Consider the following 27,957-nt stretch of genomic DNA (forward strand, 5'->3'; position numbering starts at 1 on the left):
AGTAGCTCCTTGTTCCCAAACATGTTACGTATGAGCCCCCTGTGATCATAATTTCCTACTGCATTCCCATTATTTTGTTTCCTTGATTGAAGCTGAATTATTCTGCCAACAAGGCACAGCCCATGAGACATGTATCATGACATAATCCGTTCTCGGAAAGGTATTGTGTGTGTCACTTTTCCCGGCCTTATGCCAGTATACAGACCCTATAGCCTACCGGTCGCAGGACTGAGGAGGAAAGCAGGGTCACAAGACCAGTCGCATGACTCGACACACCGCACACTGCGATCAGCCGACATACACTATGTAGCTGTATAGGCTGACGACTGTACTGGCGTCAGTACATACTGCAGCGTGATTGGCTGAAAGTCCCCAATCTGTCGTGAAAAGTCAACATGTCATTTCTCTATGGCTGGCGCCGAGACCCAGGCAAGGCTGGTGACGTCACACTTTCGGTCTTTAGATTGTACGGCTGGTGAATCGTGGCAAAGTCTTGTAGTGTGCAGTGGCCTTTTACGAACATCTGTTGTGAGTTTGGGTTGGTGAGGTGTTACAATGCACCATGCATCATGTCGTAACATTAGCTAAGACCATGATGGGTGTACCAAAGCGGACTCAACGTCACAACAGGGACTTTACATTATTTTGTTCCCATAAGATTCTGAAATTCCCACAGGCCCTAAACGGTACCCACAAGATTCCTCGCAACAGGTCAAACTTTTCCATGAATGGTGAACACCTCTTTTAATGTCCATGTAGTTCTCATAGGAGCTGTAAGGGAACCTTAGACCACATGCTAGATAAGTATCGGTTTTACTTATTTATTTCTTGTGAAGAGATTAGCACTGTTTTAGATACAACTCTTTCGTTATAAGTGAGCAATTTTAGTTATCATATAGGCATATGTTACATTTTTTGAAAAAAAAAGTTCTCAACTTATTTCATTCTGTCTTATAGGCCATAATTGTCAGTGTCTGTGATGCACATACTTTTAGTGTTTTTTTATTTTTTTGATAATCCATGTATAAGTGTCCTTATTTCTAAATACAAAGTATATTTTTTTCAATTCCACAATGAATTTTGCTTTAGTACAAAAACTGATACAGCAGCTGCTGTACTGTGAAACTAAGGGTGCGTTCGAGCGCTCTAAAGCGAACCAAAGCGAACTGAACCAAAGCGTACCGTACCGTACTGTGCCAGTTTGGGAGCGTTCGAAAGCTCTGTGGAGAAAGCGTACCGCACGAGCTATTTTTAGAAAAGGTCACGCTTGTTTGTAGCGAGAAGGTCATTCACCTTGCGCTTACACTTACAGCTGTCCCGAACAAAGAGAATGATGTTTTTGCATTGTGACGTATGCGCTTGATACGCGCATGCTTTACAACGAACTTATGGTACGCTTTGGTACGCTTTTGGAGCACATCGGGAAGTGATCCACTTTTGGCTCGATACAGTACGGTACGGTACACTTAAGGAGCGTTCGAACGCTCCTCTAGCGCGGTACGGTACGGTACAGTTCACTTTAAGAGAGCGCTCGAACGCGCCCTAAGTTCAGTCCATGCGAGGCTTATGTCAGTTCTGCTCCACTGCATTTCCTGGTAAAACCAAAGTCTTCATTTGACCCAGTGGGTTTAACTTGTCTTGTTAGAGCATTCCAGATTTTGTTTCCTTTTTTTTTTTTTTTTTTTTGAACACCACTAATAACCAATTACACATGTACTGAAGATTATTTCGATAATGCAAATCAAATACTGTGATTAGTTTTCTCTTTTTTTTAGATATTGGCCCACTGTTCTGGAGCTCAGAGTAAGGGCAATCTAGTAGTAAAATACAGGTAATGTACAGATAGGTATAATCAGGGAGGTAGAAAGAGAGAGAGATATGTCTAAAATAGAAAGATAGTGGATGGAAACATTGTAGAGACAAAGAGAGAGAGAGAGAGAGGTGAAGATATAACAAATACATGGAGAAAGGAAGATAGGTAAACATATAGAGACAAAGAAAAAACAGCAGGGTATTTCCTTGAAGGAACATAATATGCACATCATGTGGTTGTTGAATATTGCAATGTTTCATTCAGTTACTTTTTTTCTTTTTAAACCAGTTTTCTCTTTCAATATTTACCGGTATTCTTTCATCATAGATTGATATATGTTCCACATGACACAGGTCTCTTAATGCAGCATTTATTTACTACATGTGTACTCGAGTGTTATATATTACACACCTGTTGTATATCCAATTATACACAATGTAAGTGTACATTTTCTTCTGATTCATGTACATGTGTGAATACAGTATTTATTTCTTGATGATGACAATTCGATAATACATCAGTAGTGTGAAGTGGCTGCAACTTGCCTGGAATGTAAATGCAGTTTTCATGATGTAAATTATATGTTTTTATTTTTTTTTTATAATTTTCTTTTAATCAAAGGTTAATGTATACATATTTGCTTCAAAGGTCTTGGCAATAATATGAAATAAATGAAATTTGAACACACAAATGACTGACATTTGTTTTACTGTAATATACATTCTTGTTTAATAACAACTCACACTTTAATAATGTTAACATCTGCATTACTTTTCACAAGATGATAATAATAGGGATACCATTGGCACAACATTCATGACACAGGGGTATAATCACATTTTATGACAGGTTATTGCAGAGAGACACTCTTGAACAAAGTAGACAATTAGCAGAACTCCTAAAATTCACTGCATGTTATGAGATTCATCCTCATGAAACCATGCAGCGTATTTCAGTACCTAGAAAGATTTAGAAAGCAAGATATACAACATATGATTACGAAACAAAAAGATCAGTCAAATATGTGTACTAATTATACCTCTCAGACTGAATAAGTTTTATCTGCCTGTATTCCAATACAACTGTAAATGTAATTTGTTGGGTTACATGTAAAAGGGCCCACATAGTAAAAACTATGGTGGTCGATGTTCACAGCCTTAACTCAATACGAAATTCATAGATCAGCACAGCAAAATTCAGACATTCAGTCTCATTGTTGGTTTATATCATTCTATTAAAGTTTTTCTCACTGTAGATGGTCACAGATTTTAACTTTGTGCAAATAAGTCTCGCCTCTATACATTTTGCATCGTATTCCTCCATCTTGCATTATTGTATCTGTACACATTCAGCAATTTCTTCCTGACATTGCAATCTCTTTAACAAATGAATTTGATGGTCCTAATCCGATCTTCATAAATGCACCAACAATGCTCTTTTAATGAAACACTTCTGTGAGTAGTATTTTAGCTTTGCTAACTTGAAACAAATGCACAGGTATCATCTCCAATGAACACTTTGTGTCATGGGTAAACTTGCTCAACATTTGCAAAGTGATATACAACATGAGTACATGATATGGTTGTAAAATGCAACATGAGTACACTCCACCATTCGCAAACTAACACTTACGCCAATCACATAATTGAAATGACTCTATAAACATACTCTATGAACACATATGTCAGAGTATTTATTGATAAAGTTATAATAAAATACAATATATGATTGCAAATGGTTTAACCTATATCCAAAGGCTGATGGTTGTTCTACGTAATAAGTCTATGAGAAGTCCTACAGTGTATTTCTTGGTAAACATTGGCTTTAAGGTGTAAAAATGAAAAGCAAGGCAGAAGCACACATTAATAGTCAACCTCTTACAGCAAAACCCTGTCACACATTACACACATCAATGTCCAATGGAGGACTTCTTCACAGTTTAAAACTCGAGAGTGGATATCTTTTACTTCATACCTTCAATTCTTTGTATTACTATTATTGTATTCCTGCTCTCTTATATAAAAATTTCTGTAAGGTGTGGTGAAGTTGGTACATGTATATGACAATAGTACATGAAACAAAATATTAATGAAACCTTGCACATGTTGACAAACAGTCTGGACTAGGGTAGAAGATATCTCATACATTCTTTAAGTACTAGAATAATGTCAACAAGAAATAGGAATCTTTAAGGTGTGAACGGGACTTAAGTACTGGAATAATGTCAACAAGAAATAGGTATCTTTAAGATGTGAATGGGACTCGAGTACTGGAATCATGTTGACATGAGATGGTTATGTTTAAAATGTGACTTTGACTATGCTTGCGTGTCATTATTGATGGGGAACTCTGCGGGATGACTGTAGGTTGGGTTGGAGATTCCATCTTGGTCTGTTTTCTCTACATCCTGTATTAGGGGGGAGAGAAAAAGGAGAGTGAGATAGAAGAGTAAGATATATGAAAATGATGTGATATGATATGAATATGTACATCATCTCTACAAATCTTCATGTAACCCCCAAAACATATCTCCAGTTGGGCATTCTGCTGTGAGCTAGTAATTTAACACCCAGTCATAGACATGTAAATGTGGTCTTGGCACGTTAAGGATTAATGTCGACTTCATTTTGCAGATTGCATTTTTCAGACTGCATCCCACATCAAAATGAATTCATATTTTCCTCCATGCGCCTTCAACGCATCTGAGTAGATAATCTGACTTGGGATGATTATTTTTGCTCTTCATACAGGCCCTTCATAATGCTACTACTTTCAATCAAGCATCATTAAGTATTTACCAACATCATCTATCAAATAGAGTCAGTTTCCATTACAATTCAATACGCTATTATGGTATAAATCCAGTATAAGAAACAAAATAAACATGCAAGATGTATCATATAAAATATGAGTGATGCGGAAAACTACATTGTCAATCAAAACTAATATGAGCTTAATTCTTTTTCAGTGAATTACAAATAATGACTGCATTCTCTATCTTCTCACTAGCACAGGGATATACCCCAGAATCTTACCTAAATGTTGTCTGCAAAAGTCTTTCATCATATACAAAACAACATCTCAATTGCCTGCAATTAAAGGGATTTCACACATACTATTTCTTTGATTTCATTATTTTGCCAAAATGAACTGAAATATTGCCACTAGGTATTAACTGTATGTCGAGAATCAACGTATTGAAGCATTTTGAAGTCACTTACCGGTAAACCTGTTGCATATATTCCACTTGCTCCAAACATCTCTGTATTGATATCATTCATTGCAAACTACAGTCAAGGAAGAATGAGACAAATCAAAGTCTTGCTATCAATATGATCCAATGGGTATTTCTATCTTGAGCATAGGATGAACTTATACCATTACTTCTGATTTTAGTTGGTGTGTTAATATCTCTCGACACCATTTTGAAACATAAAAGAAGAAACAACACTCCAGATAGATGCACTATACAAGAGAGATAGCAATAACAAACTCTTCTCATTTCTAGCATGATACTGCTACTTGAAATTTATTATCATCAGCAAACAAAACTGCTATTGTTCTTCTAGATGAAATACTTCAATGTGTCAAACTATTTTAAAAAACATGTGACAAAAATATCATTGTTCTGCATTTATAAAAACCTATTACAATTCATCAGTCTTCGTTCTCAAACTTTGGACATGAGCAAAATCTTAACTACTGCTGTGCTTGTTGTAGAAGGTTACAAGGTGTAAGAAGTTTGAAAAAGGACTTTGTGGTTACCGTGGTGATTCCAAGGTCTGTATCATATCCAGGATTCTCCATGGAGCCAGGAATAACTGTTGTCTCCTCTACAGTCTTACTCCTGACAAATCATTACAGAAAAATATGTCTTTAAAATGAGCATAAACTTCCAACTCTGGGTGTGAAACTCTGGAAACTCTTGATTTTGAATTCTATATATGTACATTGTACCAGACCATACCTGAGAGCAATCTATGTTGATTTGTGTCAGCTCGGCAGGCATTGGGATGGTTTGAATTGATGCTCAGGTGTGTGACAGTATGTACAGTATTGAACATAAACTCAGTTTGTGTTAAGGAGCCATTGAGTAGTATCGACGTCGGCCAAGTACACAGAGACAAATGCTACACATACAGGATAGACATTTGGAACATTTTGGGTCCATGTACTCGATCATGGTACATGTGCTTAGAAGCACACACTTGACATTATTTACAAAGCATACACATTGGGCAGAAAAAGCTTACATTATTTGGTTTAATCCCTGGGGCTGGTTTAATATGACATCATATTTTGATCAAATACTCTCCAGCACAAAATAAATTACATACTTCAAAAATGTACATCAGAGTTCAATGTAAAATTGTTCAAGTGACTCTTCTTGCACTCAGTCCAGAAATATGAACGGCACTTGTTTGTAATGTGGCTGACTATCAAAATTGCAATGACAATAGCGTGTTTCGAATAGCTGCATTCAGTAGTGATTCTAAAGTCATAACCATTTGTGTGCATTGAGTGCTGATTAGTACAGAAAACCCCATTGTACACACTGTCCAGAGTCCTTTCTGTCCTTTCTGGTACAGAAAGGCTTAAAGATCATGTTGTTATATGTAACTGAAACTCACTGTCTCTTTCTGGAGACCAGAAGGAAAGCCAGAACAAGGAAAGCAAGGATGATCATTACTCCCAACACGACTCCCACAGCGATGTAAACCGTATCTGTAAAGATGGAAGTTTTACAACACAAATCCTTACAATTTCATCCCAACAAAATTGTGGTGCATGTCATAAAAAAAAAAAAAATACATTGAAAAAACAACAACATAAAAACAAGGGATTTGTTTCACTTATATCTGACTGATTAAAAACACTGCTCAAACATAAAGAGTACTGTAAAAGTGGATATTTTCGCGTGACTAATTTTTCGCGCTTGGCCGGGTCGGAAGAGTTTCGCGTGTTTTTAATTCCGCGGAATCAAGACATCACGCACAGGCACATTATGGCAAGCAGAAATATTCGCGAGCTTTTATTTTCGCACTAGTTTCTGGTTGCGCGAAATGCGCAAAAATTTGAACACCGCGAAAATTTCCACTTTTACAGTATTCAACTTACCATTATTCTTGTCACCAGTCTGGCTGTCTGGTGTAGGCAAGCGCCGTGTTACCGTCGTTCCTCCAGTACTGCCTGGTGGCATGGTTTTAGCTGGGGGAAAAAAAAAAGAGGAGGAAAAATGGCAAGGTGGAATTTTATAATTTAAATTCTTTAACCTTAGGCATAAGCATATCAGTATTATGAATACGGGCATGGATCACAAAATTTTCTTGACACCTTCAGCATATTTGAAGCTTGAATCTTGAAATTGTAAAACCCTTTGAGCAAACAAGACAGAAATAGGATAGCAAGATTTTGCAACCTTGACTACAAAATGCCATGGACACTATAGGCTACTTCATAAAGCTAATGATACAATGTATTATCAACACATTGATACTGAAATACTTTCCCTATGAGACAACTCTGACAAATTCTTGCAATGATCCCGTCATGCAAACTTATCTATTCTTCTCATCATGATGAAACTATACACAAATTCCTGTTTCCACATTACATTCCTGTTTCATAGTTATACATCGGATTACAATTAAAAGAAAAATCCAAATACTCCAAATCTAAGAGTTTGATTCGGGACAAGCTGATTTTACTGTGACACACTTTCCCATAGATGCTTGCCCAACCTAAAGTATCTCATGACTAGGCTTCAAAGGGTAAATGTTTGGCATGAATTGAAAGAGGGCATGGTCACATTAAAGGTATCTCTATCACATATTTAACCTCTTAGCACCTAATGTCAAGCTCCACTGATTGAAGGAAGCAGTTAAGAAAAGAAAAAAAATCACACATCGTCAAATTTGTGCGTGTCTGGACAAACTGATCACGTATCTCTTGAAATCAGCATGCAGGAGAAGGTGATATTTGGATGATGTACACCAGTCCCCCCCACCCCCCCCCCCCCAAAAAAAAAAAAAAAAAAAAATCCTACAAAAGTATTTTTACACACCTGCAACCAAAAACACACACTCACACACAGGGGTGACTACGAGCAATTCAGGTGACAAAGAATCAAAAGAAGTCTACAGGTGAATCAGGTGGCTCACCTTTAGATGTAGTTTTGGCAGGTGTTGCCTTGGTAGTGGTTGCCTTGGTAGTGGGTGGGGTGGTGGTACTGACCGGTAGAGGTGAGCTGGACTGGACACACCCTGGTGTGAAGGACATATCATCCACTGCCAGGAAGGAGCCGGGGTCATCACCTTTGACCCCTTCCAGAACAATCTGGACACAGATTGGAGAATATGACAGATAAACTTTACTCTGAAGGTATTAAACATAATTTCATCATCATCTGCACTGTCATCCTCTACTATCTTCATGTGATCTTGGGTAGGCTGTCCTATGGTCTAGAGGACAGCACCCTGGTGCTTTCCTTGTGAAGGTTCAGGATTCAATAGCTTGTGATATTATTATTCTCTTGATTGGAATACATTCTGGAGTGACATGTGATCTCATTTGTTAAACTTCATGCTGTCTACTGATGACTACATTGCTGACTTCTTTTCAATCTGGACAAAACTTTCACTCCAGAATTGTCCAATGAATGGCATAGCTTTGCTTGAGATGGGGATTCAGGTTTTACCTCTATATGAGATCATTAAAAAAGAAACATCTAAATGAAATATTAAAGAGCATACATGTACAATTCTAAGAAAAATTCAAAGTTTATCTGATGAAAATCGGTTTTGAAATGGCTGAGATATCCTAAATCAAGAGGTCCTAATATAAGGTGGGACCCATCCCACCTTTTATTAGGACCACTTTGTTTTGCTTTGTTTTTTGATATCTTTACAATTTCCAAACCGATTTCCATCTAATAAATTTGAATTCCTCTTAGAATGATATGCTCTTTGATATTTCATATAATTGGTTTCTAATCATCTCACTAAAAGTTAAAACCTGAATTCCCATCTCAACCAAAACTATACCATCCCTCTAAGCAGTGGCGTCTGTACACTATTGAGTATGAATCTTACCTGGAAGAGGACACTGCTGGTGAGTGGTAATGAGGCTCTATTCCACGTCAGTCCCTGGTCACCAGACATACTCCATTTGGTCTCTAGAGGGCCTCCTACTAGGGTCATGAGCTTGATGTTTAGAGTAGCATCATCCCCACTCAAGTAATAGTAGAACCTCATCTGGTTAAGGAAAAAATATCACAGCAAGGTATCGTGATGGTGTGAAAACGTTGTATTATGAAAATGACACCTTCATGCAAATATTAAAGCTTGATCATAGATACAGGTATACAATTATAACTCACGAAATATCATGCATAAGACAAACTAAATCTCTACTCTACAGAGTTCTTTCACTCTTCTTTACAAAGAAGTGTTTTTAGGTGCAACTATTATTTCTGGTGCCACTTCTGGGTTTCATTTCATTTTTTTCTTTTTTCCTTTTGTTTTTAACAAAAAATATGATACTTATGCAAATCATACCATAATAAAATGATACACTGAAAGGTGTAAGACTATAAATCAGTAATAAAATATAGACATAAAACACAAATTTACTACAACAACAACATAATGGTCTACATCAGTCACCCTCTATACAGTACTTGTCAAGAGAGGGCGGTATAACAGTTTCACATCTACTGCAGACTCACTGTACAGCCTGAGGAGACTGGACTGATGACAAAACTACCAAGCTGGGCGGTACTACCACTGCCAGCCAGCTGGAACTGATCCACCACAAGGAAAGAGCCTGGGTAAGAGAACAAAGAATATTTTTCTCTTCAGTCATCTGCTCACTAAACAAGTTTGTGTGAGTAAAACAAGGGCAAACATACAAACTCCATGTTTCATCATTGCCACCACTATCATCGTCATAAGTGCAGTGTCCATGGCATCATCAAAAGTATCCAATTTACTGAGAGTTCATTCATCTAGTTTCAATGTTAGATTTTTATGGTACCATTATACCTCCTCAAGTTCTACTTCTTGAGGCTATGTGACGAAAGCTCATCAGTGTTTCATTATCTGCAGGCTTATTCATATTCTGACTGCAGTCATGACTGTAACTTGAACTCTTTGTGTGGTATGTTTGCATGCCCAACTCAGTCAATGGCTTACTAACTTTGTATATTGTGCTTGAATGCACAACAGTGCACAAACCAATGGATGAATCACAATATGCTACAGTATGTTTACAGCTTCATATGCAATTCAATTCCTCACAGTTATTATATAATACCAAAGCTTGCAAATTTCTCTATAACTTTCCTATATTACCCCATTTCTTGCATAAATGCTTCGATAAAAGGTAGAATAATAAATCTAATTGAATCAATATGTCCCCTTTCCTTTCTCAGATATACTACATATTACTCTCACAAAGTACTGCTATTCAGTGTGTGAATACATATCAATCTCACCAGTACTGCTGTCCAGTGTGTGATCAAATGATAGTGAGGATGATGTGGCAGCCTGAATCCTCATCCAATCAGAATCATCGTCTGTCATCTGCACCCAGCCACACAGGCTTGACTCAAAGTCACATCGTGCGTATGAAGCTGAACACAAAGCAAAAGACAAGTACAAATACACATTGTTATCTAAATACATGTACTACTATCTGCCATGTATATATTTTGTCATATCCTTGACTGTAACTGTGTTATTTTTTCCCTTATTTTCCTGACTTTCTTTCACCAACAAAGCATATTACTATCAATCGCAGTGTGAATGATGCATTATGAGCATGTGATGGAGTAGCAATTGATCTAAACATTCAGTTCTATAATTTCTGCATTATTACAAAAATAATTTTTGTGCATTCAATACCAGCACAATCTTATTCAATGCCTTATCATAGAATCATGTTCATGTACATATGAAATAAATCAGTGTTGCTATGTGATTCTTCATTTAGCATTTTAATATTTCCTATGTCAACACTATAAATTTCTTTCTGTACAAAAAAAACTAGCAATACCCAACAAAAGTACAGGTACAACATATCTACTATTTTGAAAAACATGCATGTATAACACTCAAATGTTGAAATGTTGTAGAATTTTTTTAATAATTGCCAACTTACCACAGTCCGTCTCATCAGAATTATCAAGACAACAATCCTTAGTGAAGTCACACTGGTACTCTGTAGGATAGCACTGGCCACTGCTACAGGCTGACTGACCAACGGGGCAGGCCCCTGGCGTTGCTAGATCATAGGCACAATTGTCGAACCTGACATCGTCGATGGCGAAGCCACCTGCATACGGCGCCGTCTGGTGATTCTCAGCTGTAATCAGCACCTGGACACAATGGGCGAACCAGTTTAATCTCTCATTGAAAGTTACTCTAACATTTTTTTTTTTTATCACCAATCAAGTTCTGGAGTAATCTACTCCAGATAATGTCGTATGTCATTGGTAAATTGGCAACTCTGAATTTCTTTGCATATGTCTCCTATTGGAGGAGGATTAAGTGAAACTGGCTAGATCCATCAAATCTGGCAAATAATTGGGAAGAAATAAAAAAACTTGCTTATTTGGGAGACAAAAGGAAACTTAAATCTTCTGAAACATTTTGCCAACTTAATAAGAACCACTTAAACAATTAAGCAAGCAAGATGCTTTTGAAAATTTTGCAACAGAGACAAACAATTCCATGTGAACAACCTGAATACTTGCAAAGATAGTCAGTCCCATTAACAAATGCCCAGAACTATTTACTTTGTGTCTCATAATACAACTCGCCACACTAGGTCTGCACACTAGAGTGGCGGAGTCATGTTCAGTCATTGTTTAGGCATACACAGTATGGAAATCTGAAGCATTTCAAATGTAGCTGAGTGATTGATTTTGCTACGAGTAAACTGTGGCAAATGAAATCACTTTTCACATTGCGATGCCAAAACCAGATACTGTAAAACATGATATTTAAGCGGCATGAAATTTTCACAAATTGGAGCCGACGGCCCTTTTTCACAGCATTAAATTTTCGCAAAGTGCCTCTGGCATTCAATACATGTAGTGTAGACAAGAGCCTTCACATGCATTTTAATTTTCCAAATCCTGGCTCTCATGAAATTCGCAAAATTAAAATGCACGCAAACATTAGTAATTTTAAAGCATTTCGTGTGTGCGAATATGGCTGTAGATTCCTACCTGGAAGTCTGCTGCACATTTTGGGATCTGAATCTCTGCTTTGGTCCAGCGATTGTCCACTGCATTCCCGCTATCGACAATGGCCACTGTTCTCTCCTCTGTGAGCACCTTTTGTTTGAGGGCCAGGCGCCCAAACTCAGCACCAAAGGAGTAATACCAGATAGAGGCAGAGCAGGTGGTGCCTGCCTGGGAGAAACGTGGGCTGACCAGAGTGGCAAACTCATTGACCGCACTCGGTACGGTCAGTTGGGAGCCGTCCACATAATAGTATATTCCTGTTGGTGGTGTGTGTGATATGGAATGGTCAACAAATGGTGATGGCAAAACTTGATTTCACAAACATCACATTATCAGCTGTTTAGATTAGATGGTTTGTCCCAGTTCGTAGTTCTAGTATTAATCCGTTGAGGGCGAGTCCGGAGTATACTCGGGTAAGTGTCTATGGGAAATGCGAGTTGTAGCACAATCAAACCATCCTCAAAGGGTTAACTTTAAAGTCTCAACCTTTGATAGATATTTGCAAATGACAGATAAATACCTTCACAGTCATGTTTTCTTATATTTCACAGTTGACTATACTCTATGTACTGAAAAAAGAGGAAATTTGCTTAAAAGAGGAAATTTGAAAAGCAAAATCTTAAGATTCCCGTTATAATTCATGGTTAACTCCAATATGAGTAAATTGGATGTATCAGTTGCACAGTAGTTTCCTACAAGAATCTGAAATTCCCACAGACTATGTCCAAGATTCATTTCCTTTAGGTTGCTGTAGACCAAAAGGTAAGAAGCCCCCCCCCCCCAAAAAAAAAAAAAATCCACAACAACAACAACAACAACAATAACAACAAAACAAACAAACACACAAATTATCATGGTAAGTGGTGCTGCTACCAAAATTTTTCTGGCAACATACAGGCTTTGACTGTTTACCTTGAGGGTTGTTGAGGGTGTGATCCGTCTGAGGGCCCATGAATGTCTGAGACTCGGAGGCGTTGTACCGCAGCCAATCAAAACCATCGTTGAGGCTCTGCTGCCAGGAGCACATGTCTGACTCAAAGTTACATACCGTGGCTGAAGAGAAATTTGCAAAAGATATACAGACATACAAAAGTGTGTATGCAGTATTTTTGTCTGTGTGTACACTTTTCCTTCAACATAAAAATCATAATAAAAACACTTTGAGATATTAATGATACTTGGAAATTCTATGTTCATAGCACACTTTTACACTTCCATAAAATTTATTACCTAATCCTCTACTGAACCTGCTAAACTCTTCAGGAAAAAGTCCAGCCAGGTAACTATTCTCTGGTGGACACATGCTAAATTTACAGAGAAATTTATCCCAAATATATACATGTAATATTACTGCATGCACTCAGTAATATTAGTGGCACACATCAGTACAGTCTGAGGAAAATCATACCACATGTTTCAAATTTTTGAAGTTTTGGTGCCATTATTACAGAAATATTTACCTTTCTTTGAAAATTAAATTTGTGGAATTATCTCTATATAATCACTGTATCATTGCCCTCCTGTGAAGATATTAATTCTGCTTTAGTCTCCTTATCTAGCAATGAGGGCACATAGATTTAACCTAAACTTGAAAAGATCTCATAATTTTCAAATTGATTTTCTGATTTTCCTCAAACCTAAGTGATGCACCCTTGTAATATTTCTGCATTCATTGAATAAATACACATATATTAGATTAATTTCCCTTTGACTACAGAAGTGTAGTTAGATTTCTCCTACTTAGCACAACTTTATACAATAAATTTGAGTTTGAGTATGTGCATGAGTATCAACATGACTTTGATTTACGAAATGAAACAAACAATCATTCACAAAAAACTTACAAAATAAAACACTTTCGTTACTACTGTACTATGAGAGACAGGCAGCTAAGTGTCTCTTCTTTAGACTACATATATGCAATGAGGATAAAGAGTCTTGCCTATGAGCATGGCTACTATTGCCAATAGACCTGAACCTGGGACCTAGTGATTAAGACTCTGTGGTTGAATTGAAAGAGCATGGTACACAAAGAGAGTTATTGATAGGTTGGAATCAATCCTTACGACAGTCTGCTTCATCAGACCCATCATCACAGTCATATCTGAAGTCACAAAACTTGTTGGCTGCAATGCATGACCCGTCCCCACACAATCGCTGGCCTACATCACAGTGTGGTGTACCTGTGTGTGGAGACAAACAAACATACAGGGATTTACAGCATCCAAATATCATGTACATATAAATAATGGATAGAATGTCAAATACGACAGCCATCTCTTGTAAACATTGCTACAATAACTCTACTTGCTTGCAATACTTTACTTTTGTCCAACATAAATATGTATTTTCAAATCAACCCCATTAGATTATCAAAATATATACACTGTACATGTATATGTATATATATGTTTTTTTTTGTAAGTACATGTACATGTATGTAAACCCCTTCCCCAAAGGGTGGAAAGGAAAATCCAAATGAAATATTTCACTGTTTACATCTACACAATATATGCAATGAATTATGTTGCAAGATTAAGGCTTAAACAAACGTGGAGATAGGTGTCTGAATATGACTGTACAATGTTTTCCTACAAACTACAGTATCAAACAAACAAAGAAAAACAGGAAGACAGAAAAAGAATGAAGTCTGAAAATTGCATTCATTCACTCAACACAGTAGAGCCAGTGTAGACTATTAAAGGCAGAGAGAGACAGCTCACTTGTGGGTGTGACTTTGATGGGCAGGGTCTGGTCAGGTGAGACTACACATCCCGGTGTGAAAGAGATGTCATCTATACCAATGCTGTCATCATCGCCGCCGGCAACCGCCTCAATCAAAACCTACATGGGTAGGAGCACGAACACTCAGACTCACACCAAAGACTGAGTCTATCTCTTGCTATAATGTCAATGCATCTTCAGTCTTGTTTTAATGTGGGTTTCACTTCAAAACATCAGCCTATCTTTGATATATTTCAGAAACATTTTTTCTTTTAAACAAGAGAAACATCTGTTTCCAAGAAGTTTGCCACGTTTGTTATGTTTCATAGCTCTTGCAAAATGTATTCCTTCTACTGAATGTCATAAAGAAAAAAAAGTCTCTCCCAAAACCTTGCAAAGGGAGAAATGGGAAATAGCGTTGACTCATGTACTCTTGATGCATGAAAAAGATTCACAATTGCAATGTTAGCTCTTGTAACAGTGTAGACTATGCACCATTTACCCCTGTTGTCTGTACATCTGTACCACATTGACCATCACAACCTTTGCTAAATGATGACCTAGCAAGAACCGTCTAATAATCATTTTATCAGCAACCTTGAGGCAATAACAAGTAAACATAAACATGTACTGTACATTGTATTTCAGTTATCTTTCATATACACAACATAAAAATTTGACCTCAACTTTTGACCTTTATTGTTATGGTTTAGCAAAAATATAGTCAGTTATTGGCAAAATCACATCATAACAACATCAGACGAACCAAGCTTAGATGAACTGCAAGCTTTTTATTGTTTATACTTAGATTTAGAATTTGACCAAGATCACAGACTTGCAACAATGTAAGAATAAAGAGTAAATTACAATCACAGGGCCACACACACACACACACACACACACACACACAAAAGGTTTTTAAAATATTCTCAGAATATATAGAATTACAACGAAATCTAATAAGAATATCTATTCACATTGTTATCCATAAAGATATCTTAATACCATGTTTGCCATCAAGATTACCACTGCATCTGTAGAAGAATCAATCACATAATCACAAAGCTCACAGGATAACTCCTATCTATCCACTTTAACCTGTTGAAAACTAGTCTTGGATAGTAGGGCAAAGTGTCATAGCAAAATCAGCTCATCATCAAAGGGTTGAAGTACGGTGGGTTCAAGTACGGTGTATGCACACACAACATTCTCACCTGGAATTTGTTGCTGATGTCCAGGAAGACTACAGCTCTCAGCCACTGGTCACCTTGTGGACCGGTCAGTGACCAGACACTCTCAGGAAGGTCAGATAATGAGACCAAGGTCAAGACTCTGAGTTCATTGACATTGACCCCATTCATGTGGTACCAGAACCTCATCTGAGAAGAAAATTTACAAAAACACACAAAAAAGATGAAAATGAATTTGACCTAATTCCCCCTCATATTTCAGAGAATTAACCTCATCACGAAACACTAGTCTGAGATTAAGATTGAATAAATCATTAAAAAATAGGTAATCTTCAGAATTACCAAAAGATAAAAAGGTAGTTTGGTCAACACAGAGACTGTAATCTTACAAGATCTATGCAATTCCATATACCTCCCTGTATTCAGGTAATTATAGGTCCTACAAGCACACAGTGTTCAAAATGGTCCATCTGTTATTGTCCATGCTTGTTGAATGCTAGACCTGAGTGTACAATGTACAATATGTACAGTGTACTTGGGCTTGGGTTCATTGGAAATGCATGTTATAATGTAGCAAAACCAAGTATAAAGCTTCAATGGGTTAACCTTTGGGCTGGTCCATCAAACCCCATGCAAGATTGAGATATCAATATTCATAGTGTGACCGGTAAAGTTGTGCTCTGAGATGAGATAATTTCTCTGAATGTAAACTGTTCCTCTTTAAACTCTAGTGGAGAAATAGGTTACTCATACACGTGTATCAAAAAGTTAATCGTTATGAAATCAATTACAAAGATACACTTGTAGGGATATGTTTGAGTTTATGATTATGTATGTGTGTTCCCAGTTATGAGTATCATATAATGAATGTAAATATGGGCAAATGTTTTGTTCAAAAAATAGCTGATAAAATAATCTACAGAAACATTTGAACAAATCAATAGTCTGAACTATGTGGATGCTTATTTCTGTCACTTTCCCGATAGTGTGACTGACAGATCTTTACTACTATTTTTTTATCTTCCTTTTGTTCCTCATACCCAGTACATTATAAATGTATATTGCTTAGGGATTTGTACATACTATTATACATGTACAATGTACAACTGTACGTACATGTTGCTTTCTCTTGTTGCTTCCCTCTCTCAAAATATAACATTACCGTCTTTATGCCTTTCCACTTTGAACATTTTGCCATCCTACAACAGGTGAATTCTTGTTTCATTGAAGTTTTGACCTTTGACTTTAATGACCCTTGACCTTTGACCACTCACCTGACAGTCCCCAGATTGAGGCTTTGAGTAGACTAGTCCTTCTAGTCTAGCCCTCTTGTTTGCATCACTCTGATAGGTGTAGAGATACAGGTAGTGGCCTGAAGAACAGAACATAACAACAATTACAACTAGGCATCACTCTGAGAGGTGTAGAGATACAGGTAGTGGCCTGAAGAACAGAACATAACAATTAGGCAAATTGTGATGAAATCTATTGAAATAAGATAAAATTTTCCTTGTACAGAAGAGGGCAACAATATATAACGATTACATACTTACAAACGCACAATAAAAAACATGGAATAATGGAAGCTATAGTGTACTTCAAGTGGAATATTGTATTGTTACAAATACGTTTTCATTGTCATGAATGTATACATGTACTTATATCATTATTACTTCTTACAATGATGTATTGTGAGTATAGAATCAATTGTGATTAAAATACAATTTACCTGAAAGAAATATACATTCAGATCAAACATTAACATCACATATCAAAATTGTAGCCAAACTTCAACATCTAGAATACAAATCATGGAGATGGGTTTCATATATTTGCACATTCAATGAATCTAATAATATGTTGCGACAGACTCCTCCTACACTTTCATAACATCAGTGACACACCACACTGAATTACCCCGCTGAGGTACTGAACACAAGAGATGCTTACCAAATGCAGTGTTTAGGGTGTGGTCTACCCCAGGGGCACCAGCCTGCACCCCTTGGTTACCAGTCAGCCACACCCAGTTTAGATCATCATCACTACTCTGCTTCCAGTCACACAGATCAGTCTCAAAGTCGCACCTGTCATAGGAGTCTGCAACCAAGAGGTGACAACAATGTCAAATATTTGAGATTCACATTAATCTGTTTGATACTGAATTCTGAAATCCCCATAGACTCAAAGGCGCATAGTCCTGGTAGTGTAGAGGGCGCTGTTGATGATACCGCCGATCACCGTTAGCATTGATGCGAAGATTGCCGAAGTTGAGCTGTCATCAAGAGTAAAGCGCGTAGGTGTTGCTAGGTAACGTTGTCTCGTTATCTCCTCTGTGCATCACGCAGTCTGTAGTAATGCCAGGGTGCGTGCATACAATGTACAGTATGTGGTTCTTATTATGACACCACAAAATAAGTTTGCTAAAGCTGTCATCCCCCTCAGCCGAATCATGAGCCGAACTGTGATCGGACCACTGACTACAGTGGATCGGACTTCTTCGGACTCGGGGAAATGGGTCACAGACGTAAGCGCTAAAGAGGAGTCGATAGCGTAGGTCTCTATAGGAAACTTGCGCCGTGCACCCGCGTACACATTTGACTAAACCACTGGGACCATGTGCCTTCAATACATAGGCCACCAGGTTCCTGTGTGGAATGGGCTAACCCTCTCTGTACCAATGAATCAAATGGACACAAATTTCACACACAAACAAATGGACAGGAATTTACTGAAGCATGCAGAAGGACAAGCAATAAAATTGAACCATGATGATGAAATACTGTATATGCCATATATTTCGCAAGTCTAAATTTTCGCGAATCGGGAATTCCCGACAATTTCGCGAGTGGTTAAATTCGCGATCGTGGAGTATTATACCGAATGGAGAAATGTACATGCGTATGTCACATCCACATTGGGATCAGAGTCAATATTTTTGTGTGTCTTTAATTTCGCGAATAGCACCTGACTCGTGAAATTCGCAACAATAAAAACCTCGCGAAATATTCGGCGTATACAGTACTGTAAATGCATAAATTTTTGCGGTACATTAATTTTCATGGATTTTGCGCTACTTTTGACTAGCGCATACTCTAAACCCTCTAAAATATCTTGCACAATTTTCTCTGCACATTTTGAATTGGATGACAGTTGTGCAGCATGAATTCAAGAACTCGCCAATATGTTTTCAAGCAGATCAGTGCAAAAGAATTAATTGTGCGAAAATATGGACGTTTACACGACACAAAGTTATCAAATGTAACTGATATAAACAGAGATTGCATTTTCATGAATGATAATGATATTTCATTCGGCTGAGAATTATATTTACAATGTACCTCCACATGTACACGTACATACAGTATTGCACTTGACACAAAAAGGTGCTATAGTAAGTATCAGGTGCTTCAATTCCTTATCTATCTTTTTTACTCATTCATTTCTTTTTAAGCCTGCCTAGTATGAGTTTGAGAATTTAGATAGTGCCTTTTGGCTTTTGGTAAGATGACAGAAATAAATGGAAGTGAATTCCAGCTGGACATACCACAGCTCCTTTCGTCCGTTCCGTCAGTGCAGTCGTCCGAGTAGTCACATCTCTCATAGAACGGCACACAGAGGAGGTTATCACACACAAACTCACAGGGTTCGTAGGACTCCACCTTACAGCCTTCAAACGTGATGTCATCTATGGCAATCACATCTGTACTGTCCTCTATAAACACCACAAATCTTAGCTGCAGGAGAATACAGAAGAAAAAGAAATAATTCATCAAGAGGATGCAAGCATCTAAATAAAGTGTGAATACACAGCAAGGAAAGGGTAAGCACAAAAAACAATCCCTGCAGTTACACAATACAGTGCAGTCATATATTTTTGATGAGAGATATCTACATTGTAATGCAAAATATATATCTTATGAAATGACAAACATGATCTTATGTAATTGGAAAATATCCCTCCTTAAGACAGGCAAACTCTGTATCTCCATTCCACTGTGAAAATTGAAGCAAAATGTAAGTGTGTTCCACTACACACTGTCATATTTTTCTGGGGACATGCAGTTTAAAAGTGATGTGAGAAACTGAGCATTCATTCCCTTAACCTCATCCTTAAGAAAAGTGAATAAAAAGAATCAGAGATATCCAAACAATGATGACCAAATATTGCAAACTCATAGAGCACTGCACTACAAATAGTTTGTCCAACATAGGCCCTCACTACATATCTTTATACAAAACTGTAGCTACCAGTACTACATAATAATTATTGTACTTCCAACAGCCAAGCTTCTTGATTTTACATGTGGTATTTGTTATTGGATGATGGTATGTAGGATAGACTGTTCCATGACTGTGGAGGTACTACTGGGAAAGTATGATTACCAGCAGTGGTTTCATTTCTTGATACAGTGATTACACAGGTAGTTAATATGGGAGCTTCTGTTATGAGTGATTGATTTGAAAGAAGTTTAGAAAGATAACATTGTGTTGTATTTTGGTTGGATTGATATGCAAGCATCAAGTCTAGAGCCTATTTATCTAGGAGATGTGGAGCCAATAATGCACACAAGGCCTATTGAGAGAGTGTGATTTTGGGCTTGTCATGGTACATATTTTTGCACTGTGATTTGGGGAGAAGTTGCCATCTTCTGAGTTTTAGTGTTGTTGTTGTTGTTGTCATGCTGTAGCTATTGTTGTGCTGTTTTGTTTTGTTTTGTTTTGTTGTTGTTGTTGTTGTTGTTGTTGTTGTTGTTGTTTTTTTTGGGGGGGGGAACGCAGGAGGGCAGAGTATTGAGAGTACAAGAGCAGCCTGGATTCTTAAACTCCTTCCTTTCCGTTACCTGATAGCTGTTTATCTGGCGTCCCAGGCCTACAGTAGCCTGTGTCCATGCAGTGGTGGACGTAGAGGGTGGAATCCATACAACAGCTGACCCGGCGGGGTTGTTTATTTGGTGGACTTGGAGGTAGAACTCAGTGCGAGGTGTAGAAGAGGCCATCTAATTAAAACAGAATGCAGAAATACGGCTTCATAAATTTGATAAAACACTGGATGAATATATCAGGAAGCAACTTTACATTCATATCTGCAAGATGTTCCATTTCCTTTCATTTTAATTAAATTACTTGGAAGAAAGAAGATGAATTTAAAGAATGTTGTAACCCATTACAGAATACTGCCCAAAATTCATTTGTATATGTTTGTATTAGAGAATGGAATAATTTGCCATTGAGAATTAGGTCAGCCTCATCACTATCCAACTTTAAACGTACATGTCGCATTTATCTTGAGGGAAATTTGTAAAACAAGAATGATCAGGGAAGCTGTATTTAAAAGTATAGTAAAATAGAAAGTATCTTTCTGCAATTTCATGTAAATTATATGTATGTACATGAGAGTTTTTGTGACACGTGTTTGTGTGATTGAATGTGTGTGTGTGTGTGTGCGCATGTGTGTGTGTGTGTGCTTGTGTTGCATTTGTCCTATGTAAATATGTTACTATTATACTTCTTGTTAATATGTTTAAAACTTTAGTATGTTTTGCTTTGTTTTATATGTTAATCCGGGACCCCTTTTTTACAAGCTCTGCTTCTTTTGGGGTCCCAAACCATTCATTATTCTTAATGCTGTATCCTTTTGTAAAATGTCAAATGTTTAATGAATTGGTTAAATAAACTTGAAACTTCAAGTTCTTGAACTTGAAGTGTCTATTATAGCAAAATTCATGCATGTTATAGTAAAACCAGCTCTTCCTCAATTGGTAATAATGATTCATTTATGCTAGACTTCATCAGGAGACTTTTTACCTGTGATATAAACCAGAACTTGACAGTGCATCCCGGAGCCGTGTCAGGAAGGACTGGACTCACAAGTCTAGCTTGCTCATTGAACTGGCCATTTCCACTTCCAATCTTCATATAGAAACCTACAGGGGGAACAAAATATGAATGGAGAGAAATCCAATACATATACAAATGTACAAAATGTCACATGAATGTATCAATTACCAACTGAATAAGAATAAAAAAACTTGTGTAGTGTACATAGATCACCTTGAAGTGAATGTATTTCGTGCAATATTCATAAATTCATGAATGCATGCACACTTGGTAAACACACAAACAAGGTAATTCTTCTGCAGTTACAGTGACAGCTATTATCCTCTACTCTTTTACAAAGTAATACACACATAAACAACAGCATGGACACCACAGATGTGGTCCATTTAACACAAGAAATAATGTATGTCACTATTGAAAGTTAAAACAAGGAATATGCGGTTTACTAGTTAAGGTACCAGAGTTAAAAACTGTACCATGTACACTTACAAACATGTACATAATAAGTCTTCAGATATAATTATATATATCTGTAATTATTTATATTTGTGACATACAATGTACATTGATGTTTGAGAAAGGACTTACCACCAGCAAACTTTGGGGACACATCAGCCTTCAGCAAACTGCCCTGTTCCCTAGTCCAGGCGTATGTCCCATAGCTGTCGTCCTGGTAACCACACTGATCAAACTCAAAATCACATGAACCTGGCATGGGAATAGAGTTGATGTAGAAATTGCAAATAATATTTAAGCCAACTTTTATAATTCAATGACACAATCAAATGACATTTTGTTTTACAAATCAACAAAATGATTGGTTATCAGTGTGAATAACAGAATCTTCTAATCTTCTTGATATATATTACCATCATTCTTAGTGACTATTGTTACCATAGTTACTAAATTCATACACGGAATCATCACTGTTACCAACATGATTATCATCATTAGCATAACAATAGCATCCCTGTAAGTATTTTGTTTCTTGCTGGTTTCTATAATTCTTGACACCTCAGTTACTACCATTACCATAATTATAACTGTTGCAATAACCATGATCATAATCTTCAATAATACCATCATACTTGTTGCCATGATTACTATCACTATTTGTATTGAGAAGATTCTGTTATTGTCCCGGGTATTTTTGCCTTTCATTTTTGTTTTTCTTTATTTTGGTCCTACGTTGCATCCGTGCTCCTCATATGTATCTTACACTCTGTTCAGAGTTTGGGACCTACGCTTAATAAGCTCGCTTTTTAAGTAAGTTCCATCATATTTCTGTAGCGTTATACATAGAACCAAACGTACGATGATTGACCGCTATGTTTTATATGTTTACATTAATTTACCGTGCATCCAAGCCGCATATTATGATTCACTATGTTTTTATTATATTTGATGTACATTCCTTCATTGAGAAATATGAAAATAAATTGAATTGAATTGAATTGAATTACCAAATCATCACCATTACCCGCATAACTATTGCTGTCAATTTTATAATAATAATCATTACACTGTTACCATCATAATCTTGACCAACATATCTTGTAGTCATTACCATCATACCTGTTATCCTTACCATTACAAACATTACCTCTTAATTGGGATCAATAAACATGTTCATTGCTGTTTTATCATAATCATCATCGCTAACATCAAAATCATTACCATTACTACCCTAACCATCACCGTCATAACCATCATAATCACTGCCATTTATCATCAAATCATCACCATTACCATCATAATCATTGTTGTAACCAACAAAGTCCCTGCCTCAACCATTATTGACACTGTTGATATCACAACTACAATGTATTGGTATTGCCATCATATCATCACTGACCATTACTTGACATAGCTATAGCTGTTTCCATTATAACAACTATGACAATTGGCATTACCATTGTGATAAGTACCACAACCACCATTATAATTGCTGCTGTTACCATCACAATCATTACCATCATAATCATCACTGTTGCCATTATCAAAGCAATTACCATAATGATCAAAATTATCATTAAAGGGGATGGCTAGTAACCGATCAGTGGGAATCAGTGGGAATGCTGAGGGATGATTGTTCCAATCCTTGTGGGATTTATTTAAGAGTACATTATATATCTACTGTTGTGTGAAAATTATTTGCTTCAGAACGGTCTCATATTCAAGTAATTTGCAGATTAATGCCCCGTCACTGACCAGGGACGCTTACCTGGAAACATTAAACTGCACATTACTTGAATATGAGACCATTCTGAAGCAAATAATTTTCACACAAGAATAGATATATAGTGTACTCTTTAATCCCACAAGGATTGAAACAATCACCCTCCAGCATTCCCACTGATTCCCACTGATCAGTTACTAGCCATCCCCTTTAAAGTTACCTTCATCTCAACTACAAATACACTTTTTATATTCATCAAACCTGAATGCAGATATTTTTGTTTTGTCTTGTTAGTTTCTCTCATTCTTCATCTCAGAAAATGGCTGGAAAGCCCAAATTCAGCTGCTCTATTAGAGTCTGGTTTTCCATGGGGTCCACTTGGATGTTCATCAATCAATGATGTACAATCTATGTGCACAAGTGATATTTTATAACACTAATGTCCTGGCACATCGTTATCCTACAGGACATTAAAAAAAATCCCTTACTTAATGCTATTTAAGATTGACTAATCATGAAGGCCTTCATCTGATCTTACCACATGAAGCCTCATCATCCCCGTTGCTGCAGTCATTCTCATAGTTGCACAGCTTGTCCACATCAATACATGTTGAGTCAGAACACTGCCACTTGCCTGCACCGCATGGACCCAAGGTGGTCTGGGGTGCTGAGGTGGACCCAGTGGGTAGGTCAGCTGAGAGGGAGGTGAAGCAACAAAAGACATAATACATATGACCCTGGGGGACACTTTAATTTTTGTTATCATATTCATTTCTACACATTCAAGCCAGAGTATACTTTACATTGGTGCTGAACAGGTTACTATAAGGTACAGTCATTTTCAAATATTCATTAACATAAACAAAAATACAAAAATGCAATGAATTTTCATATCTACCTTTTGGATATTGGAAGAAGAGTACATTCTTTTCGCTCACCACTAGATTCTCACAAGGCAACTCCACTATGAGTATCTTAATTGGTTTTGTTTTGTTTCTATGTCTTCAAGAAGACAGCGACTCAAAAGAGATCACTAGCATAAAAGAAAAGTCCAACGCAAATATACAACAATTGAAGGCAGATCTGAAACATAAGTTTATTCTGAGTTTCTGTAGGTTGTGCAGTTGGAAATGAAATACGGTTGTAACACACTAATGATGGTACTGAATATTTTTCATTATCTTATCTTTTTCAACTGAGAAACCAAATTAACAAAGATTTTCTCTCAACTATTCTGAGCAATGTTGACTAGTGAACAATCAACGGCAGCCATGATTTGATTGAATTTTGGCAGTAAGGTTCAACTTAAGGCTAATTTCAGCCCTGTTTTGCTCTTTTTTTCTAAATACGTTAACCCTTATACATAATATCACTGTAAAGAGACTTACAGTTTGCCCGGACACACTGTGGAGTGACCGAGGTATCATCTATGGCTATGTCTCCATAGGGTCCGTCCCCTCGCACTGCTTCTATCACAATCTAGGACAAGATGGAGAGAGAGAATGAGTGATAGAAAGAGAAAATATTACGGCAACATGATAATACAAATGTACATATTCTGTCAGTTGAGAGTGGAAACAGAATGTGTAGATATTTGCAGAATGATGATAGATGTGTGTTCCTACAATTCTTTTTTTCTCAGGAGGGTGTTTGTACTAATGTATGTAATTCCTGTGCACATAACATGTATGAAGATTTCACTCAAACTGTATAAGACTTGAGTTTTGCTATTACTCTAGAAACATGACAAACCAGATAGGATAACTAGGACTAGATCTGCAAAGACAGATTTAAATAATACATACTTATTTGTTTAGATGTTTCACATAACCATCCAATGAATAAAATCTAAAACTACAAGGCAGAGAAATTGATTATTTTCTTCCCACATCTGATGGTACATGTATATGTGACCCGCTACAACAAAAGGATCCTAAAGTCGCTGACAGGTGAGCCGAGAAAATCGAGTTTGAAGTCAGATCATCAAAATAGGTCAAAACGTTCGGATTTCTGTCTTTGAGAAAATTTTGTAGTCTAATATATCTTCTGTCATCTGCCGAAATCTCGTAGGTAAATAATACAAGGAAAGGCAAGAAAATAGCCCTTTTCTGGGCCATGATTTTCTGACTTTCAACGGAACAGAAACATGTCCGAAGATTTGGATTTAGCGCCGCAGCTAGACTCTGCCCCTAGCAACGAGGGAGTGATCTCATTGGTCAGTGCATTGCATCCTTGCTACCGATTGGTCGTGCGTAGACCGCTGGTGCTAAGCTTGAATGAACATCGCGGAGGTTGCTAGGAGCGTACCTTCTATTGTCAAACAGTGAAAACTGTCTCGCTTCCCCTTGATCATGACAGTGTCGGAAGGGAAACTTTGAAAGCGGTTTTCTCGAAACGCTGATTTCCTAAGCCACTTGACATGCGCTAATAAAATCATTGATATCTCCGCAACTGAGTACTTTATTGAGGCATGTTATGTATGACATTAAAGTGGAAAAGTAAGGGAATAATGTCATGTCATTTTCAGAAAATTGTCCTCCCCCGACTTTTGGATCCTTTTGTTGCAGCGGGTCACATATGTAAAGGCTCATTATTGTTATTTTTTTCTTGTACCTCTTCTCATTTCATTTGTACTGGAGGAATGTGTAGCCTTCATTCAATCTGTGTGTACACCAAATACAATGTGTACTTCTATCAGTACTTGTATGTTATGTATAGTGAACACTTACAAATTATTTTTCATACTCAATCACATTACCATAATATACACTCAAGCAGAGCTAGAACAGTACAATGTGAAAGGCATGGTTTATTACTGCCTCATTACCCTAACAAATGAGATATTCTTCAGATATATTACCTGGAAGTTGCTACTTGAGGTGATTTCCATGTCTGCCAACTCCCAGTAATCATTGGAATGACCTGACTTGGAGAAGAGGGGTGTAAAGTACGCCCCTACAGCAGTCCGGTAGTAGATATTAAGGGTGCCGATGTCGCTGCCAAACATGTGATACCACAAACGGAACTACGGACAAACAGCCACAAGAGAAGGTACAATGAAAACTTTCCACACAGTTCATATATGGGTGAGCACAGATGGTAAGATTCTCTGGATATTTATACTTACAGTATTGGTTACCTTGGTTTATCAATATGATTAAATGGCAACTGAAAAGTCAACTGCAAATGGCTTTATCTTTTTTTTTCATGCCAGCAATACAAGCACTTGAGTCAATTCTGTTGGCTACAAGGTACATAAATTGTAAAAACATATAGCTATATCAAATCTGTCACTCAAAGAAGGGCTGAATACCACAAAGATTCTATTCTTTCTGTTCAAGTGCCAAACATCTTGACATACATTGTATTACTATTCCAGCACAAAATGGTAAAATATTAATCTGTGACTACTCTCACCCGACATGTGACCGAGGGGTCAACCAGCTGGTAGGCGGGGCTTATGACTCGGGCCCTGGAACCTTCACTCAGACCAGTCAGACTGGAGTCCATGACCAAGTAGAAACCTAGGATGAAATATATGATATTCTTTCTTTTTTAAAGTGATGTCATCGTCATTGATTATTATTGCTATCTGTTTCTCATAGGTTTATTCTAATTGGATTTGAAAATGTAATCACACCACTCCCATAAAAATAAAGATATATTGAGAAGTATATTCATATCTGCATATCATATCATTTGATAAAGAAAAAATGTCAGCAAGATATTTCAAAACAAGATTCTGCTTTATCTGCAAATCGGTAGGAGAATATTTTCAACACTTTTCATAAACAGCTGTTAAAAGAAAGTATGATAGCATTTAAAGGGTAAACAAAAATCAACACACATAGACAATTAACAATGATATCTAGCAATATGACTGTACTTCACAGAGACTGAGCTTACAATTCCTTCCTCAATATGATACAATATCATGCAATCCTTGTGCAAAGCATGAGAAAAG

At 37.1% G+C, this 27,957-nt stretch overlaps 1 protein-coding gene across 1 annotated transcript; it reads right to left on the minus strand.

Annotated features, from left to right (window-relative positions):
* Positions 1 to 4,130: 4,130 nt before the first annotated feature.
* On the minus strand, positions 4,131 to 27,503 carry LOC139718758 (MAM and LDL-receptor class A domain-containing protein 1-like). Its single transcript, XM_071630222.1, has 24 exons — positions 27,411 to 27,503; positions 26,854 to 27,018; positions 25,382 to 25,472; positions 24,532 to 24,687; positions 22,403 to 22,522; positions 21,782 to 21,900; positions 20,818 to 20,973; positions 19,521 to 19,710; positions 17,927 to 18,073; positions 17,251 to 17,348; positions 16,001 to 16,165; positions 14,786 to 14,906; positions 14,129 to 14,245; positions 12,975 to 13,115; positions 12,045 to 12,319; positions 10,973 to 11,189; positions 10,308 to 10,445; positions 9,540 to 9,637; positions 8,905 to 9,066; positions 7,975 to 8,149; positions 6,932 to 7,021; positions 6,445 to 6,538; positions 5,579 to 5,660; positions 4,131 to 4,220 (listed from the first exon to the last, which is right to left on the minus strand). Exons 1-24 carry the CDS (start codon positions 27,501 to 27,503, stop codon positions 4,131 to 4,133), a joined length of 3,300 nt encoding a protein of 1,099 aa, XP_071486323.1.
* Between the last annotated feature and the right edge of the window lie 454 nt (positions 27,504 to 27,957).

Source organism: Diadema antillarum, unplaced genomic scaffold, assembly GCF_040938485.1.
Source record: "Diadema antillarum isolate AM-2024a unplaced genomic scaffold, OU_Dant_1.0 scf00000099, whole genome shotgun sequence".
Classification (NCBI taxonomy): domain Eukaryota; kingdom Metazoa; phylum Echinodermata; class Echinoidea; order Diadematoida; family Diadematidae; genus Diadema; species Diadema antillarum.

Coding starts and splice junctions, on each gene's coding strand:
- LOC139718758 (XM_071630222.1), bottom strand. CDS start 27,503: ATGGACTCCAGTCTGACTGGTCTGAGTGAAGGTTCCAGGGCCCGAGTC. Junction 27,019..27,410: donor ACCCCTCGGTCACATGTCGG/GTGAGAGTAGTC, acceptor GTTTGTCCGTAG/TTCCGTTTGTGGTATCACAT. Junction 12,320..12,974: donor CACCCTCAACAACCCTCAAG/GTAAACAGTCAA, acceptor CACCACCAACAG/GAATATACTATTATGTGGAC.